Source organism: Nematolebias whitei, chromosome 10, assembly GCF_014905685.2.
Source record: "Nematolebias whitei isolate Nwh7 chromosome 10, NemWhi1, whole genome shotgun sequence".
Taxonomy (NCBI): domain Eukaryota; kingdom Metazoa; phylum Chordata; class Actinopteri; order Cyprinodontiformes; family Rivulidae; genus Nematolebias; species Nematolebias whitei.
Genome location: NC_056507.1, coordinates 17,950,632 through 17,971,206, shown reverse-complemented (window position 1 = coordinate 17,971,206; position 20,575 = coordinate 17,950,632). Strand labels below are relative to the sequence as shown.

Here is a 20,575-nt window from a genome sequence, read left to right as displayed (position 1 = left end):
GCTGTAGGTGTGACTCACATTCTCTCTGTAAGTACTCAGCTCGAGGATCAGCAGCTATTTCCAAACTGAAAGGCTGCTGCGATGTGATCTGTCACCAACACCAGCCACTGTGTCTTCTGGCTATTTTCAAATCCACAAGTGTGTCCAGCACCAACAATTAAAAGTGCACCTGCTGTGATCTTAGCTCTATTCTTTCATTACGGATCAGCAGCTGCAGGGACCCTAATTAGTTGTGTTGGCTTGCTGAGAAAACGAATGGGCACTGATTTGGCCTTGGGGCCAAAATAGGATTCCCAATGGCTCACATGAGCATGCTTCTTAAAGCCAGTATTGGCAGGGAATCCCTCTTTCTAATTTTCTTTCTGTTTATAGTCTTCAGTTATCAGCTGCATTCTCACATTTGCCCATTATAACTTGCAAGCTGATTGACTGTTTGTTGCTCCTGGGCACAACATTTTGTTTTCCAAATACTTTAACATTTGTATTTCTATCATAACCTAGGGAACAACTGGGGTCTTGTTTTACGTTTTCCAATTAAGCCTTCTGTTCTTTGGATTGATTTGAATTGACTAAGTCCACCCGCTTCAAAGTTGGTGTAATTTTAAAATTTAAACAGCCTCAAATGGTCATAAATGAGAATCACAATTAAAGAAAACGTTGCCATTTTTTCACAAGTTGACATGATTTCTTTGAGTCCTAATGACATATTTTCAACATATTTTGGACAACATACCATAAAGACAGAGCTCCACAATTCTTCTTTTAGCATCTAATTTATAGAATCAGTTTTAGTGGGTGGAGTAAGCCACTTGACAACACTTCACCTTCTCTTCACCTTCAGATTTGTTCTACATTCACTTGAGGCAGCATGTGGATACAGATTGCACTTGATAACCCCTAAAGCTTGATTTTACTGTGAGAGGGTGTCGTAACTCGCCTGAAAGCTAAGGGATTTACAGTTTCCTCTGACTTTTGAAATCTCCTCAATTAAAAAGCAAAATATCTCCAGGAATCAAAAAGAAAACCACTTACCTTATGGTGCATTCACACCAGCCCTGTTTAGTCCACTTTAATCGAACTCTAGTCCATTTCCCTAGAAAGTCCAGTTCATTTGGGGAGGTGTGAATGCACAAGCGAACTCTGATGCGGAACAAAAAAGCAAACTCCGGTCCTCCAAAAAACCTAGGTCTCGGTTCAGTTGAAGTGAGCTCTAGCACGGTTCGAATGCATTGTGAATGCAAGCGGACTGGAGACCGCTTCAAAAGCAGGAAGTGGACTACAGCGCAGGGCATTCTTTGTAAATACAAGCAAAACAAACATATATTTCTCATACCTCATACAGTGCTGGCTCAGACGCCTTGTGTGAAAAATAACATTCTCCATGGTCTTCTGCCTCATCTTCCGCTCATGCTGAGTTCATTGTTGAAAAAAATGTTTGTTTGGCACATGAGTCACAGATCAAACAGAAATCCTAAAACTGTTCAAATTTGACGCCACTCCATTTTTGTTTTTTAATTTCCACAAGTACAGTGTAAGTTGCGCTCAGTGTCTTCTTCAGAGGTTTTCGAGTCTTTTCCTTCAGTAGTTCTTGGTGCATCGCCACCACAGGCGAGGGGGTGGGAACAGGTTGGCTCGATTGACTCTGTGCAGTGTGAATGCAAACCACACCAGATGAAAATGTAAACAAATTTTCCAAACTTTGTTCCCCAATTGAACCGACGCTATCAGGTGCAACGACCTTAGATTCAACTTGCTTCAGTACTCTCCTGCAGTCCCACAGAGCAGTTGTTCCTTTGCTTGATACTTTTGTTATCCTTAGCCATCTTGGTTTAAGTTAGGAAAACATCATCACAAACAATCACTAAAATAAAATCACTTATAGCCTGTGAATAAAGTAACAGCTAAAAAATACTTCCATCTCATATAAGTTGTGCTGCAAGTTGTGGTGGATGGACCTAAATGGCACAGGAAGGAGATAACTAAAGACTTTATTAACAAAGCCAAAGGACTTCCAAAATAAAAACTAAAATCGTAAACATAAAAGAGCTGACAATAAACAAGACTGTGTGAATGATAAAGGGCAAAAACAAATACTGGGATGAATGATAGGTGAGTGAATACGGCTGAGCATGAGGAACAGATGGTGAGGTAATTAGTGACAAGACGCCAGATACTGAAGATATCCAGGGACAATGGCAGTAAACAATGAACTAAACTCAGATTAAAAGGAGAAACAAGACCTAAGAGAGATAAAGCCCCTTCAAAATGAAGCAAGAATAACAACCAAATAAATACATATTTTTTAATTAAGCCAACAAAGCCGAAATGTTGTCACAAACAAGGGAAATAAACCATAGATCATCACAGGATACATCAGCCTGCACACCTCTTTTTCACTTTAAACTTTCAGAGGATGATGAACCAATAATAATATTTGTCACTTTTCACAGACTCCTACTTTTAGAATGACAAAGGCGGATATTGTATTGATACCAAATGCTTTTTAATTAAATGCAGGTAAGAACTCCAATTTTCTAGTCAAGATGCTGTGACATTAAACAAAGTGCCCCTATATGTTTGTTCATTTCTTTCTTAAGAGAACTATTAAAACTGGTAATGAGAGTTTCCTACGAAACGACAGCAAAACACTTCTGACTTCTGATACAATACAGTGTGTCTGTGTGGCATGATTTTAAGTTAAAGTCATGGGAAAATAAATATGGAAAGACTTGAATTTTTTCCTTTGAGTTGGATCTGTACCAACCCTTCTTGCGTCCGACTGTATGACTTTTTTTTTTTTATTGGGTGCTCTAAAGGAGTTTTTGAGTCAGTAACATCAAACACAGAAACCCTGTTAAAGTTCTTTTTTAATATTATTATTTGTGGAGCAACTTTACTTCAGAGTTTTGTAATGCTGTTCCAAAGCCCTGCTTACTCTTTTTTTTTTCTTCCTCTTCTTGTTCACACTTCTCACTTTGACCTATGTCTCCTGTTCTGTCTGTTGCAGCTGGGTACAGAATGGACCGCTCCAGGCGAGTTTACCAAGTTCAGGTCCCAGTCCTCCAAGTCTGTGCAGTAAGTACCTGTGACATCTGCCCACATATCCTAATAACACATTTATTTGACTCCACCACAAAGACCAGAAAGGGCATATGTGCAGTTCTCCACTAAAGAATCTCTCAGGACAGATCTTACAGTGTGTCCTTGGCCATCTGTACTTTGTTTACTGTTTTATTCAACTTCTATGTGTCTGTGTGGGGGGTGGGGTGGGGGGTAGATGGCTGCTTCAACCCATTGATCACAAAACACACAAAAATGGCTGCAAATCTGTCAGTTTTACACATATTGGCCTGAAGGTTGGTGTGGTAGTAGCTGAGACTGACTTCTATCCTGAGCACTAACAGTGTGTGCTCAGTCTTTGTGCTTGATGTTGCCATGAACCTTTTGGAGCCAACTCCATGTGTGTGTTTTTGTTTTGTTTTTTAGTAAAATGCCTCATGGTGGATTTTAATATAATATAAATAAATAAATATTTGATGTGCATCTACAATTTATTAACTTTTGGAGTCAATCAAAAAGAAGACGGCTACCATATCAACATTAGCCAACGCAAAAATGGCTTTAGTTCAATGAGTTGTACAGATGTTGAGCTACAATTTGCTGTGGAAGTTGTTGACATAAACTCTAGTTTTTGCAGTATTCCATTAGACTGTGCAAAGTGTTATTTTATTGTTTAACTAAAATGGCTACAGTTTTGTTATTTCTTATATATGCTGCTTGTTCAGAATCAGAATTAGCTTTATTGTCATTGCACCAAAGCACAACAAAATTACATTTCAGTACAGCCCGTCTGAGTAAAGCACAAACAACAGACATGTGGAGACAGAGTGTCTGAGGCTGCGACCTCATGGGAGGCACTGCCATTTTCATTAGATAGGAAAAGAGAAACACAGGAGAAGGGGAGGTATAAAAAAATAGTATCTCGCATTGTGTCCTAGACGGGACACAGTGTGAAAGTTACAAAAAAAGACCTCAGCACAGAAACAGCAACATACTGATGACATCATTATACATATACGCATGAGGAAGACTGACGAAAGCAGTGAGTTTGTCCGTGGACACTGCCAGATAGTCCCCATAGTCCTGATAAGAGATGGTGAAGTGTCTATCAGCCTGCTCAGCTTTGATACAGGTCCACAGATGTCCTCAGGAAGGGAGTGAGGTAGAGGGGGGTAGAGTTCACAGGACAAAGAGCAAAGCAGGAGGGAAGCAGGAGCTGGAGGGAAAAGTGTCCGCCTTCATCGAGAGCATGCAGGAAAAGTAAATATTGTTAAATAGGAAATGGAAATTGGGTTTCTTCTGTGAGTTTTGTCTGTAGCCTGATGCATCATATGGCTTGAGCATAAGTCCTTTAAACAAACAGGTATCGTCACTTTTGAAATTAATTAGCAAATTTTTGCAAAAGCCTTTTTATGTTTCATCAACACCAACAACTAATCGAACTGACAAAGGCTTTCACATGGAGACGTTGATAAATCAAACCTTTACTAAAGAAAGTTCTCAAGCATCTACAGTAGTCTCATTTGGTGACTTTTATCACATGTGAAATTCATCCCCATCTGGCAGATCAGTTCAAATGGCTTCACTACAAACTCATATGATAATGCAACGAGTAGAGAAGCCAAAAGCCCACGAGTTTGAATTGTGCACCTGGGATCAGCAAAACAGAGCGAAAAGCAGGCTGTATTGAAAGAGGGGGACTAAAATACAGCCTACAAAGTAAAAAGTCCATTTTTATTTAAAGTCGATATCTTTTGGTGACTGAAATAAATAAAAACATGCAGACAGTTTGACAGAGGAAGATGCAGGAGGTGAGAAGAGATGGAAACAAATAATTTGCTGTTGTTGAGAGCCCTAACAGGGCAGCTGACAAAGGAGGCTAAAGAGTGCTCTTGTACAACGTCGAGTGTGCAGAACTGTTTCAGCTGAAAGAGCTCTTTTGCTGTAAATAAGAGATGAGAAGGTATTAATATATCCTGTCCTCTCAGATTCAACATGCTGCTCTCTGTAATTGCTTAGTATTAGCTGTCGTAAAATACATCCAATAATGCAGTTGATCCGACTGTTTTGTTTTACTAAGATATTAACGATCATAGAAGAGAAGAGATCCTAAAGACGAGACTTGTAATGATACGAGTCCATACATTCGTAAATGCAGCTCAAGTTTCAAAGTGCCGCATTAAATTTTACTCAAAGATACAGTATTAGAGAGACATTATATCCTCTTTGTAGTAAAACATAAGATTTCTTTTTGTAAAATAACAACATCATTGCATGCAACTCTCTTTGGAAATTGCAAAAGAAACAAATCTATTGATGGGATCACTGGGATCAGTCAAAGCGCACCAATATATTGTGTCAACTGTGAGCAGGTGATGACATCTTTAGCAGCTGATGCTTAAATGGTTAAAGTAACCTGTTAATACTGGAGATGCTCAGGTCAGTTTGCAGGAACATCCCATTACTGAAATACATGACACACAAAAACGAAAGTATATGGACAGCTTTGAGTCCTAATGGCCCACAGGCTGATGCTTTTTGTTTTTATTACTGCAACAAGTTCCAACTGTAGAAAACAGGCATTGATGGAGAGCAAAAATGAACAAAGTAGATATAATCCACGTAAACACAGCTGTTTTAAAAAATGCTATAATGTTCGCTCACGCAATAATATCCCTGACAGAGCAGGTTGCTTTCCTTCGGCTCTGGGTGGACGGAATATGAATTATGGGCTCATAGATGCAATGAATATTTTGTGGCTAACATAATTATTCCTGCCACACACATACACACACAGTGTTACACTCTGGTTGTGTAACAGCTTTGTGTCTTCATATTATGTGATAAATGTTCATCAAATACATCCAATTATTTTGTTTGCACATTTTTGTAATGGACGACTTTTTTTTAGCATCTTAGTAAGTATTTTTATGAAACAAACTGATTTGATGTAATCCACTTATTACTTAGTTTACACATAAGGAAGATGAAAATATACAATCTTTTGTCGTTCTAGAATAAATGATAGGTTAAGCCAAACAGATGAGTATCATTTACTTTGCATTTGTCTTTTCTGGGATACAATAAAACCAAACAAAAATTAATGTAAAATACCAAAGAAAAGCATGTGGTTGAATGTTTGTTACTATTTTTTCTCCTCCTGCCTGACAAGCATGTTGCATTCTCTGAAAATAACAAGACGACAACAGAGCAGCGAAGCATGAAGACAGAATATGACAGGAACATAAAAAAGGTTGTGCTGTGGATAAATTTAGGTGTGACATTGGAAGCATCGTGAAATGTTGGAATATGTGTGTTACTGTTTGTAAGGGTTTGTGAAGACCCTGCTGAAGAATCTGCATGTGCTGCCTAATAACCTAAATGGAAATGGGGTTGGGGGGGGGGGGGGGTGAAATACCCTTTAGGAGAGGCGTCACGGGGAAAAGATGTGCCAAATTGTTCCGCATTTGTAAAATGTAGATGTTTTAGTTGTCTTTTTGTTTCAGTGTTTTGAATTAGTTTTAATTAGTATTCAAGTTCAAGTCCAAGTCAATTTAATTGTCATTTCCATCACATGTGCTGCATGAGGTGGAATGAAATAATGTACATAGAGTCCCAGCTACACCCAAAAATAGCAAATTATAAAGTATAAAAAGAAACAGTAAATAAGGATCTAAGATATACTCTAAGATATACACTAAACAAACGCCAAACAGTATGCTAAAAAATCTAAGATATACGCTAAACACTAATAATGTTAAACAAGGTGGCATAAAAACAGCAGCCTGAACATGAGTCTGTGGTGAGCAGATAGGTATGAACGAATAAAGCAGCATGAGATAATCAGCAGTATGAGGTCAGCAGCATAGATAAGTCACATATCACCAATTAAAGTGCCATTACAGTGATTTTTCATTTTTCCTTATTTTTTCTTACAGTAATAATCCTGGTTATTAGGGATTTATTAGTCTAAGAGCTTCAGTGTAGAAGTTGTTCCTCGGTCTAGTGGTTCAACACGTAATGCTCCACAACCTCCTGCCTGAGGAGAGTGGGGCAAAAAGTGTGTGTGAGCTGGGTGAGTGGGGTCCTTCATGATGCAGGTGGCTCTCTTCCTGCATCTGGAGGTGTAGATGTATGTGATGGTGGGGAGGCTGACTCCAACAATCTTCTGCGCAGCCTTCACCACTCTCTGCAGAGCAGTTCACAGATGAATGAGTATCCTCTTGTATCTTTGGAAATCCTAGTTTAAGAGTTTAAAATTATTCTACAAATAGGTTGCCTAAATTTTAAAGATGCGTAAAAGCTTTTTTTTTTCTTTCAAGTTGTGACTTTACTATTTTCCAGCCTTCATTGTGAAACTGCTCCAGTTCGTTCTGTGAATAAAATGTTTTACATGTGGAGGAGTGAGTGATCTCGATATAACCACAACTGAACACTAACATATCATGCAGTCAGCAGATGTTGAACATTTTACACTTTAACGTATAACAAGTATCCTACCTAGTTAATAAGTGTTTTTGGTACCCAAAATAAAACAGTTTGGAAAATTGCTTTTGTTATAACTCGAGTCAAATTTGTGTGTGTTTTCTTACGACTCACCATCGCTCGCTTAGGGGAAGTACATCAGTGTGAACGACAAGCTTAAGATAATTAGGAAAGACTGATGTGATGTTTGCGTCTGGGTGTTGTGCAAAAGAGCATAATTGTAATTCTGTATGCCCATCTCTGTGCATTTATCGTGCATGTGCTGAATGCAGTGCCAACTGAAAATTGTTTAATTAGCAAACTGAAACAACCCAGTGCCAATCAGTTTACGTGTTATCTCACACCTGGGTTGTGTGCCTTGATGCACGCAAACAGCAAAAACTGTTGCACGTGATCTGTTTATAAAAAAAAAATTATGCTCCAAAAAATGACACATAACTCAACCATGTTTAGTGGCAATAAACTTGTTAAAATGTGTTCTTCTGATTTGATTTGATTTGATTGGATGGAACTGAAATGAGCAAATTAGCAGAGCAAAACATAACCTTTTTTTAAAGCATCAAAAGATGTGTGCAACAAGAAGACAGTCATTACTCTCATTCTATTACCTGGAAATTACAGCTTATAAATCGGATAAAATAAAATTTTAACTCTGTTGAGTATTTTAGTTTTTGTTTAGAACACCCTGCTCTGCTTTGTTTTGTGCAGAAAGCCACTGAACATTATTAGTCATGAGTATGATTGCAATTTTAGTATAATACCATAAATGTGATCTTTTTGTGTAATTTATTATTAGGTCTGAGGCCATTTCAGCCTTTTTATAGACTCCATTGTAAAGTTCTTCACAAAACCTTAATCAAAGCTACAATTTAAAATAGCTCTCACACCGTGCACCGTTATTATTATATTGGCTCCATAGCTGGATGAAATAAAGCTGGAGGAGAAGAGAGTGCAGAAAAACCAAGCTGCATTGTGCAGCACAGAACAAACCCACAAACAGAACTGCCTTTGGAGATGTAATGGAACAGAGCAGAGGAAAACGAAACACAACAGACACGTTAGCAAGGTTGTTTCCTTTTTTCCACACTCAGGACTGCAGTTATTTATATGTCTCGGTTCATTGGACCTGCACACCAGATCGCAGTAGAGTTGAGTGAACAGTGACTAATGGTTGCCGCCGGGCCGAATCATATTGTCAGGGAGTGAAAGATATTGTTATTGAGGGGTTCACTTTAAACCCCTCACTCACCTGCTGGAAGTCTCTCAATGGAAAGCAAAGACTGGAATGTCAAGAACATATACCTGCACAGATCCACACAGTTTTTAGCACATACAAATCAGCAAACTGTGTATACAGTCCAAACAGCCACCACTGCTTGCATTGAAATTCAAGGATGTGGTACATGTGGTGAAACGAAATTGTGTACACAGGGTCCCAGTTGCATAAAACAAAAGTATAAAATGTAAAAGAGAAACAGTAATAAGATCTAAGATATGAACTAAGAAAAACGTTAACTAAAAATACACTAAGCACTAGTAGCATAAAAACAATACGCCGAACAGCAGCACGAACATGGGTCTGTGTGAGCACATGAGTATGAATGAACACAGCAACATGAAATGGATCAGCAGCAACATCATGTGATTTTTCACAGTGATCATCCTGGTTAGAGATTCACGAGTCTAACAACCTTAGGATAGAGTCAGAGTCAGAGTTTCTTTATTGTCATTCACACCTCATGCGGTACATGTGGTGGAGTGAAATTATGTACACAGCATAGAATAGAAGCTGTTCCTCAGTCTAGTGGTTCCACACTTAATGCTCCACAACCTCCTGCCTGAGGGGAGCGGGGCAAAAAGTGTGTGTGCTGGGTGAGTGGGGTCCTTCATGATGCAGGTGGCCCTCTTCCTGCATCTGGAGGTGTAGATGTCTGTGATGGTGGGGAGGTTGACTCCAACAGACTTCTGTGCAGCCTTCACCACTTTCTGCAGAGCTTTTCTTTCTGCAGCTGTGCAGCCTCCATGCCACACGTTGATGCTGGAGCACAGGATCTCCATCAAACTCCATCTTTAAATGGCAAATATGTTTGAAATTAAAGCACTGACAAACATTTTAATAAAAAATTGGGGTATATGGATTTGTAAAATAAAATATCAAGTCTGAATTGAGAGTAACATAATTTAAGACTTAACATTTCTTGAAGGATCTCGTCTCACCTGCTGAATTTTACACTAAAATTTTAGACCAACATGAAAACAGATGGATTTATAGCTGTTTTGGTGAGGCATTTTTAACAATATTATGCAAAATCTTATGCAATGTGAGATCTTGTAAGCTGTGTTAACAATCAAAACTGTGTTGAGAACACGTCTCTGGTACTATAACACTAAAGCTCAGTATGCGTAAAACAGACAGATTTACAGCCAATGTGTTGGCTTATGTTGACTTGCTGTGGTGGTCACCTTGAATTAAGTGTAACTTAATCAGTTCTAGATGTGCATCTAAGGATTACCTTTTGAGAGTTTCATTAAACATCATTCAGTGGACCGTGAGATACGTTGCTAACAGATGGGCAGAGGTGATGCCAAGCCTTAATGCCACAAGATGTTGAGCAGTATGTAGTGTTTGGAGTATGTGTTGTGAATTAGTCTCAGCTACTACCACAAATACTTATAAGTAAAAATCTATTAAACTGGCTTGAGCTGCGGCCATTTCTGTGTTTCATTCGGTTAGTTAGCTGTGGCAGCCATCTTGAATTAGGTTGATCAGTTGTAAATGTACATCTAAAGTTTACTTCCTTAGAGGTTTTTTTTTTTTTTACTCTGGTCAGTAGTTCATAAAATATTTTGCTAACAGACAGACAAGGTTAACTTCAATAGTAAATTAAAACAGATCTTATGTACTCAATTAGTGATTAGAGAATAACTCTCAGCCACCACCACACCAAATTCTAGCTCAATATCTGCACAATAAAAAGAGTTACATCCATTTTTGTGTTTGCTATGGTTGATTAGCTGAGGCAGCCATCTTGAATTGGGTTGACTCCAAAATTTGATCAGTTGTGTGTATATTGAGAAAGCTTCATTGCAATCTATCAAGTGGGTTATGAGTTATTTTGATAACACAACAGAACAAACACACAAAGGCAGGGGCAAATAAATGATCACCCTTTCACATTTGGCAGCAGGTGATAAAAACAAATAGCTTTTGCTTCCAAACATTTTTTGTGATTGTACTGCAATAGAGCCAATGCACCTGATGTTGAACGACAGACAGAAACTACATTTTTATTGCCTGTTAGCCTTCGTGTCCTGTTTGGAGTGTGAATCTTCATCCTGGGTGGTCATTTTAATAGAAGGAATGGACAGGAAATGCAGGCCACTGAACCTGTTAGGGAGATCTGGTCGCCATCCACACCACCTGGTTGTCACCACCTGGAGGTAATGACTCACCCTATTAGAGCGTGTGTGTCTGTTAGGGGCTGATTGTCTGTTTGCGTTCTAAATCGGACCTGTTCTCATTAAAACTCTAAGATGGAGAATGCTGATATATGTAACCTTATCTATTCCCTGTTGGCCTTTTTCCACCTTCTTGTAAAAAACTTCCTTCCTTGATTATTCCACCCCATAAAACTGATCCAGATGAGGATTTATGCATATAATGAACGAAAACACTATTTAAATACATTTATATTCTCAGTGATATTCTTATATGTCAAACGTTTGAGCAACAGAATTCAGGAATAAATACAGCTCATTAGCAATCATTTTTATAAGTCAACAAACCATTTGCTAGTTTTGATTTCCTAAATAATAAAAAACATTTGTTCTTGCATTATGTTACAGTAGTTCAAACAATAGCACCTTAAATGGACGAAAACCTTTCGGATTCCCTTTTCTCCCACTTATCCAAAGTCAGGTCACAGAAGGACCGGCTTTAAGAGGGGGAAGCAGAAGTTCTGCACTTTCAAGTGTCTCCTGGGGCATCAGGCAGCATTCCCAGGCTAGAAGGGTTATATATTCCCTCCAGCAAATTCTGGATCTGCTTCAGGGCCTTCTCACTGTTGGATGTGACCAAAATAAATTCTTCTAAGTGGGCAACAAGATAGCATCTTAATCAGATCACTGCAGCCGACTTGTTTAAACAGACAAATGTTGCAACTTTGACTGAAAATTTGTGATTTTCTGACAAGACTTTTAAAAGTTGAGACAGTTTGAGATAATATAATAATAATGGGTATAGGGTAGTATTATTTTCTCTATTTAAGTTAAAATTCTGTACATTAAACGTCAAGTTTTAAAAGACTCACGCTGAGCCAAATCAAAGTAAAACTGTCTGTGCAAGCCTTTGTCCCCACCTCTGCTCGTATCTGTGATGTGATAGGTTGGCAGTGCCTGCTAGGTGCTGTCACAACAGCGTGATGAGTGACAGCAAAGTTGTCAGGTGAGGAACCCAGATAACCTCGTCAACACTATCTTCTGTCTCTGAAACAGCTAACATCGCCTCGAGCTGTGTCGACAACATCGGGAGACTGACGTTTGCTTAAGTATGACAAACTGAACAGTTCTGCGCTGCATACCGAGCCAGTCCAACGCTGCGCTCCCTGTCGAGAGTTCAAAACCCTTTGATCAGCTTCAACTGTGACTTGATTGACAATCAGTTGAAGATTAGTGTAGAAAGTCGTCTGTTTGTGAGCTTATGAGAGCTGACGTGATCTGTTTAACTCAGTGAGAGCAAGGTCAAGGTTGTTTTTAAAAGATCACATGTTAAAAGGACGGGGCAGCACGGTGGCACAACTGGTAGAGCTGCTGCCTCTCAGCGAGCAGGTCCTTGGTTCAAACCCCAGTCCAGGGGCCCTTCTGGGTGGAGTTTGCATGTTCTCTCCGTGCATGCCTGGGTTTTCTCCGGGTGCTCCGGTTTCCTCCCACAGAACAAAAACATGCATGTTAGGCTGATTGGTAACTCTAAATTGTCCCTAGGTGTGAGTGAGAGAGTGAATGGTTGTTTGTCTCGTTTGTCTCTATGTGGCCCTGTGATGGACTTGCGACCCGTCCAGGGTGTACCCCGCCCCTCGCACAGTGATTGCTGGACATGGGCACCAGCGACCCCCGTGACCCAAAATGGAATAAACGGGTAAAGATAATGGATGGATGGATGTTAAAAGGACATAATGTAACAAGTTTCTGCATTCCATAAAGTTGAAATTTGTGGAAACTGCTGTGGTAAGAAAACATCACTGCTTTTTGTTTAAGCCTTGCAATTCTGAAGCCCCTTCTATTGTGATGTACACAGATCATCTGGATGGTTTCTTTTTTGGCTGAGATGTTTCGTCCTTCATCCAGAGGACTTCTTCAATCTGAGGAGCTGCCAGACAAAACTGATTTCCCACAAACAGCATACTCCATAGTGGAAAAAAAAACAGTTGTCTGGTGCTAAGATGGTCTCCAAGGCCTGCCCTCTCTGTAGTCAACTCCTCTGAGGCAGTCATGCCAAAGTGGTAGCAGCTTAGCACCAGCAAACTGCTTTTTTTCCACTATGGATTATGCTGTTTGTGTGAAATCTGTTTTTGCTTGGTGGGCTCCTCAGATCAAAGAAGTCATTTGGATGAAACGTCTCAGCAAAAAAAAAAAACCATCCAGATGACCTGACTGAACATTGTTAGATAGTATACCTGGATTAATGAGCATGAACTTTGATGTACACATAGTTTATTGAATATCAGAGAGTATAAATTTAGTGTGAAAGAAACCACTATGTAGTATGAACAAAGTCCATGCTCAATAATCCAGGTATACAATTGGACAATCCAACAATATACTATGTATATTAGCTTGAACGTTATACATCAACCAACCAGCTTGATGATTTGTTGGGAATCTGTTGTAGCAGAACAAAAGCATAACTTTCCAAATCCAAGTGATATTTATGTACAAAGTAATTATTTGTATTACAAACTTCATAAGGTGAGATGTTCCCTCAAGAGTTTGATTGCGAGAAGTACGCCACAAGGAAGGAATGATTTTAATACACGTTAAAGCAATAGTTTCAGGTTTCTTAAGTTATAAAACCAAAGGCACCAGCCACAGTCAAACATGCAGACAGTTCTATGAGCATGTTCTGATGTAAGATTCAGAATGGGATAGAGACAAATCAGATCTCATCTTCCACAACAGAAAACACTAAACACAATATGCTCATTAATTAAAACCCAGCATTCTTTAAAGAAACACATACCACTCTGCCTTTCATGCCAGAGTTTTACATTAAGATAATTTTATTTTAAGAAATGCCAGTTGTAGCCATTTTTGTCAAACCTTTAAAATAACATCTGTGATCTCAGGAGATACTGCAAGAACTCACTCATGTTGGGAATAACTCTCAACTACTACCACATCTTTTTTTTTTAAATTTATTTATTTATTTTTTTTTAGCTTAACATCTGTTAAAGTAACTGAATTACAGCCATTTTTGGCTTGACTCATGTTGCTTAGCTGTGGCGGCCATCTTGAATTGGGCTGGCAGTTGTAGACGTACATCCAATGATTAGCATCAGATTTTCACTAAAATCCATCCGAGGGGTCAGAAGATATGTTAGAAACAGACAGAGTTGACTCCAATTAGTTCATGGAAAACCTTTAAATAAAGATCCGGCACCATCTATCAGGGCGGCTGTGGCTGAGTGGTTAGAGCAGTACTCCAATGCAAGAGTTGGGGGTTCAATTCCACAAGCAGTATGCCAAAATGTCCCTGGGCAAGACACTAAACTCCTCACTGCCTCCGATGTGCGTCCCATTGGTGTATGAATATGATAAAGCACTGATTATTTTGTATAAATATAGTAGAGTGCTGTATGAATGGGTAAATGAGGGCACATATTGTAGTGTAAAGCACTTATGAGTATCTTGATAAGATAGAAATGTGCTATATAAGTACAGTCCATTTAACATTTATTTTATCACTGCTCAAAATATGTGTTGGGGATCAGTCTCAGCTACAAATATGCCAAATGTTAGGTCAGTGTCTGTAAAGGTGACTGAATTGTAGCCATTCCTGTGTTTTCTTCTATTCAGTTGGCTTTGACAGCCATCTGACTCCAAAAGTGAATCAGTGGTAAATGTATAATACATGATTATTTTCTGCAAGTTTCATTAAAAATTGCCTGGTGGTTCATGAAACATTTTAGTGAAAGACACACAAACATTGTCCACGTCTCACCTTTCGGTGGTGGGTGATAATTACACAGAAGGCCATTCTTGCTCATTTCTTTACAGTCCAACAGATACATCACTTGTTCTGGTTCCACATGCACACAAGATATTTTTTCTGTTCCCTCTCTTTTTTTTCTTTGCTGCCCTTTTGAGACATACCGGTACTTCCATTTATCTTCCATACAGACAGTTGTGTTTAAAGGGGAACTTAACTGAACTTTTCAGAGCAAAAACGAAGTAGGCTAAGCAGAAAATGACCAGTTGTTTCACTACAGAATCTCAATATCTATAATTGAATCTGTTAAGCTGTCCAGACTATGAGCTGGTAAGGAGACTTGAACATTAACTAAAAGAAACAGGTTTCGTTTCTTTAGGTAGGGGTATAGCAGATGACATCATAGGCATAGATTTAGCAGAGACGAGCTGACTGCTGCACCTGCACTCATCTTGAGGCATTAACTTTAATGTGTGTACTTGTTTGTGTGTGCACACTGATCCCTGATTGTGTTTGAGTGTAAGTACCATCCTTAATGTGAACTTCTTTCCTCTCAAGGTAATTGGTTGATACAGTGCACCCATTGAATTTGAATGAAGTTATTTGCCATCAAGCTGCAGAGACTCCTCTGTCCTGTTTTCTTCCCTCGGGCCTTTTCTACACCATCTGTTTCTCTGAATGATAGGAGCCTGCGAAGACACAAATCCATGTCTCTGTGTTTGTCCCTGGGTTGGAGTGTCGATGAGCTTATGTTTAATCAGAATGCGTTTGGGGTTTAAATGCCCGTCTCTTGAGCGGTGAAAAAAAACAAAAACATGAATTCACAGTGGACATCAGACTGGCACTAATGTTTGAGTGCAACCAAACTGCAACACAGGCCTGTTGGTCGCTAAACATGATTAGAGACCGTAATGATGATGAACGGTCAGGTTAGTCTGACAAAAATTATGTTTTCGCCAGCTGAGAAATGGATATGTAAGCCATTTTGAAAGGAGCCTGTAAATATCCAGGATTTACATAGTGGTGTGTAATGAGAGAAGATCGGTACTTAGGAACTCATGCAGTGACATTATGGATTCATTGATGTACACAAGTGTTAACACCTGTGATGTCCTGGTGCTAAGCACTAAGTCTGAGCTGAGTTATACAAAATATTTTCTGATTTCTTGAAGAAATCCTATCAGAGGAACTTAGCCAGCTGCACTTGTCAGGTGGTTCAAACTAAACCTGCTCAGCCTTTTAGCATAAACAGTGTGTGTGGGCTTTGTGTAACAATCACTGTAATTGTCACTGTAAATGCCAGATTGTCACTTTCTGAGAGTGACAATCTGACATTTATAACCCCATTACAATTGGACAGGTGTGCACAGGTCAGGCAGTAATCAGGGTTCAGTCATCTCCCACACTGTTTTTCTGTCTGGGACTAAGTACGACACTTAAAGTGCCTTCTGCGAACATAAACACAGATGAGACAATCACATTACATATCAACCTCGAGCAAAGATGAGACGTTATGTGAACAGTTAGCGGGATGTGGGCAATATGGGTGGGCGTAAAGACATGAGAACATTTGACGATTACATGGCTTTCTGAAATGGCCAAAGCTTGTGAGGACAGTAAATAAATCAAAAAATAAATCCAAGAATTTCAAACATGCATCTACCCAGTTCTACTTTGAGTTTCTTTACAATACAATAGTTCTTTCCTTTTTTCCTAATGTGTTGCTTCTTTAAATATCAAAATATCTATATAGCGATTATACCTATTATGAACCAAAGCCATAATGGCAATAAAAAAGAAACATTTGATTTGTGCATTTACGCATGTTAGTGCATTTAATAGATGTTTTGGAGCTACCACACTAAGACAATCAATGATTCTACACTGTAGAGCTTTTTTCTGCTTTGACCTCGTTTTTGAAACTTTGTACCAAGCACAATTATGTGCCTAGATTTGATTGCTTTTTTATATTAGTTGCATGGCCTGAAAACAACACTAAATGAATGAAGTCTCCTGTGATGCCTCAAATCTGCTAAAATCATCAAAAATATCCAATAGAAAGGGGAAAGGTTGACTTTTCTCACAAACCCTTGATCTGAAAGAGGCTGAAATTTTGACAGTGTAGATCTTAGTTATTATAATGATCATTTTAATTATAAAAATATTACTTTAGTTATTATAATTAGACATTATTAGTGAAGATCAAGTTATTTTTGAGAAACTGTTGTTTTAAATGCTAGAAACACATGTTTGTCTGGCCAGTCGAATTTGCATGAATACTTTTGCCTCTTCCTCCATACCATGTGCTCGATGACTGATGTCACAGCTGTTAGTCAATAAAGATAACTTATCTTTTGGATTGAAAAAAAACTTTTTTCCACCAATGTCAACACCAAAACAGATACCACCTCAAGAAGAGTATAAAACCCCTAAACATGCGCTACTGGCATGATAGTGCCCCCTAGCGGATTGGCATGTAATGTAAACAAAACAAAGGAGTAACAATCTCACGCTTTTCTTAAATGAAAAATAAAAGATTGTTTGTATAAGACTTGTGACAAAGCACAGCCATTAAGGATCTTTATTTTCACTGTCTGCAATATTCACGCAGTAATGACCAGAGCTAGTAAAGTCCAGTTTGACAGGCTGGTTGAACATCACCGCACTTTCCCTTTCCATGTCCAAAACGTCCCAGCCCTTTATAATGATGTTTTACTCGGAAGCAGTGGAATGTTAACAGGTACCACTTCAGTTTCTATATTACACTTTTTGTTGCCAATCTTAGCAGGTATCCTACCTTTTTGATGGAGTAGACAACTCTTCCATCTTCAAACTTGAAGGGCCTGTGACTTTGTGTTTCTGTCTCTTTCATCATCTTCACACTTTTCTCTTGTAACATAATACTGTAGTTGTCCAGCCATTCTCGTCCATAAACTGTCCTAGTGCAAGCAGTGTCTATTATTGCAGAGCCAAAACATTCTGTCATGAATAGTTCTGCATCTGTTGGTGATTCTTTGGTTTATAAAGTTATATTGCACTCTTCCACGACTGTTGTATTATCTGTAATTTTAACACTCTTAGCTTTGTGTGGACAATCTTTAACCCAGTGAAAAGTACTTTGGCACACTACACATTTTGATCGTCGTCCTTACTTATCCAGCGGGTTTGTACCAGGCTGTGGAGTACTGGGCAATGGGGTTTTCTGACTAGTACTTTGCCGCCAGGACTTGCCTTTTTACCACCGTTGCAAACAAGGACTCCTGGTTAATATTTTCTGCTGCCGCACTCTTTTTTTCACCAAATATTCTCTTCAAAGCAGACTTCATTGAAGTAAAGTTACATCTGAGCGTGCCCTTAGCGCCAACTGTTTGTCCGTCATATCCAAACATGCGGTGTCCAAAAGCTTCAAAGCCAAACAGCATCAGGTAGCTCCATGTTGTATGTTTTCATGCGTTACTCACGCTACTTGAAAACAATAATATAGTACATGTTCGCTTCTTTTATGATCCCGTCAAAATCTGAGTACTCTTCATAGACCCTGTCCTTTTCCTCTTTTACGAACAAATCATCCAGTTTAGCTAACAAAGTGGTCATTCCAGTGTCTTTATTTAGATCGTCTACCGGAATTTCTATCGCTGTGTCCCACGCCCTTCTAGACAGTGCCAGGGCGACGGCAAGAGCTTGCTTCTTCTTCTTCTCCAAATCTGTAACTCACATCCAAATGTTGACTTCATTCTTTGATAACGTTTGTAAGTCTTTCCTTCTTCAATCGTTGGCGGAACTCTGTAGTTACTAACCATCCTCTGCTACCAATGTTAGTCAGTAAAATAACTTTTCTTTTGGATCGGAAAAAAACTTTAATCCATCATGCTCAACACCAAAACAGATACCATCTCAAGAAGAGTATAAAACCCCAAAACATGCGCTACTAGCATGATAGTGCCCCCTAGTGGATTGGCATGTAATGTAAACAAAACAAAGGAGTAACAACAGCTGATGATCTAATAGCTGTTGATAATTATTATAAAGAGCATCACTTTGAAGTGGATTTTTTTAAATAAAGATGTTTCTTTCTATCACCTATTTGTTTTGTTTGTTTATATAAACTGATGAGTAGTGTCATGCTTATAAGCTGTTAAAATCACAGAAAGAATGAATGGATGAAAAAGTATCAGCTTGTAAATTTAAAGCTTTTCCAGCTTTGGTGTTGAAATAAAAAGTACAAGTTTCTCCATTTTTTAAAATCACGCAAAAACAAAATCCTGGATGAACAAGGAAACATTAAAAAAATGGCTTAAATTGATATTGTTGTTGCCATTTTATTTAAACGTATTTCTGGTCAGAAAAAAAAAAGAGATGAGGAAAGGGTTGAAATGAATGTATAGTGAGGCCTAAAGTACTAAAGCCGGTAATACACTACATGAGATGATTTTATATGAGCCGATTGGATGCGGTGGATTCAGGAAAAGGAGAGAAGTGCTGGAAAGAAGTGACCGACATGATGTAGAAGAAGAGAGGGAGAAAGATTGGGAAAGAGCAGGGTGTGACAGAGACCAGAAGGGGAGGAAGGGGACAGGAGAATGATAAAAAAAGAGGATTTAATGAGGCTGCGGGGAAGAGCAGTGTGATAGCTCTCTGATGGATTAGAGGAATGCATGAGAAGTGAAGAAGGGCGAAAGAGAGGAGGGGAAAATGACGTTTTTGAGCTTCCTCTGGGCATCTCTAAATACTGGTATCATTAATGTAGTTGAGAGAAGTGTTTTGCTGAGAACTGGCTTTTATTTAAAGGCCACCTGTGGGTATAAGAGATGTAGAAATCAGCAAAGAGAGAGACAGTCAGATAGCATGAAAGAAAAATGATATAGAAAACAAGAGACAGGTTTGAAAAGCTGACTCAGGGCACAGTTTTTGGCCACAGAGAGGCACAAAGAGGAGGAAGTGTCATCATAGGGGGAGTAAAATCACATCAGTAATAGCAAGAGGCAGAACATACACTCTCTATTTCACTTCAAACCAGGTTGTAAAATAGAAAGTTTGTGTGGCAAACTGCCTGTCGGACAGTCGGCACTTCTTTAGTCCAAAAGGTTTTTTTTTTTATGAGATGGTTGTGAGTTTGTTTGAGGGAAAAAAAATCTCTGCATTTCATGCCACATAAATATTTCATGCTTCGGCAGACACAGACTTCAGGCAGGGATGATATTCTCTGAATACTGTTCAGCTCCAACAGAATCCTCTTATGTTACCCAGCCTCGCACAGTTTCTTTGTCTGACTATCTGTTCAGCACTCAACAAGGGGAAGCTGGAAACAAAGACTCCAATTAGTCAGGCAATTAGACCCTTGTTTTGTGTCCTTCGCTCATCCTTTGAGTCACATAACAGCTACATTTTTTTTGCCTTCCATCTCTCATTTGCCCTTCATTTGCTCCTCTATGGGTTTTTTTCTTGCTTGAAGTTTTGTTAGAAATCCCATCACTGTTATATGTGTAATATATTGTTTTACGTTTTGCTCATTAACGCTGTTCATTTAGGTATTTATTGCTTCTTTTTCATCTTCCTTTACAGACATCTCTATTAATCTCTTTTAACTGAGCCTTATCACTCATTAAACTTGCAATAAAGCTCATCTTTTGCAGATGGAACGCCCTTGTGGCGTTCCTTTTTTATTACTGTCTACAGGCAATTTGTTTGAATTTCTAGTTTAGAATCCAAAAAAGTTGAATCTGGTCCTCTGGACATTAAAAAAAAAATAATAATAAAATTGTAGAAACGTTTCGGCTTTCATCCGAAAGACTTCCTCAGTCTGAGGTGCTGTATTCAGCTCAGTCT

At 38.8% G+C, this 20,575-nt stretch overlaps 1 protein-coding gene across 1 annotated transcript in view; it reads left to right on the top strand.

Annotated features, from left to right (window-relative positions):
* b4galnt4a (beta-1,4-N-acetyl-galactosaminyl transferase 4a) overlaps positions 1-20,575 on the top strand; it is a 186,546-nt gene that overhangs the window by 135,941 nt on the left and 30,030 nt on the right. The window contains exon 7 of the mRNA XM_037683178.1: positions 3,008-3,075. Coding sequence (XP_037539106.1) covers positions 3,008-3,075 — 68 coding nt within the window. The remainder of the gene's footprint in view (positions 1-3,007; positions 3,076-20,575) is intronic.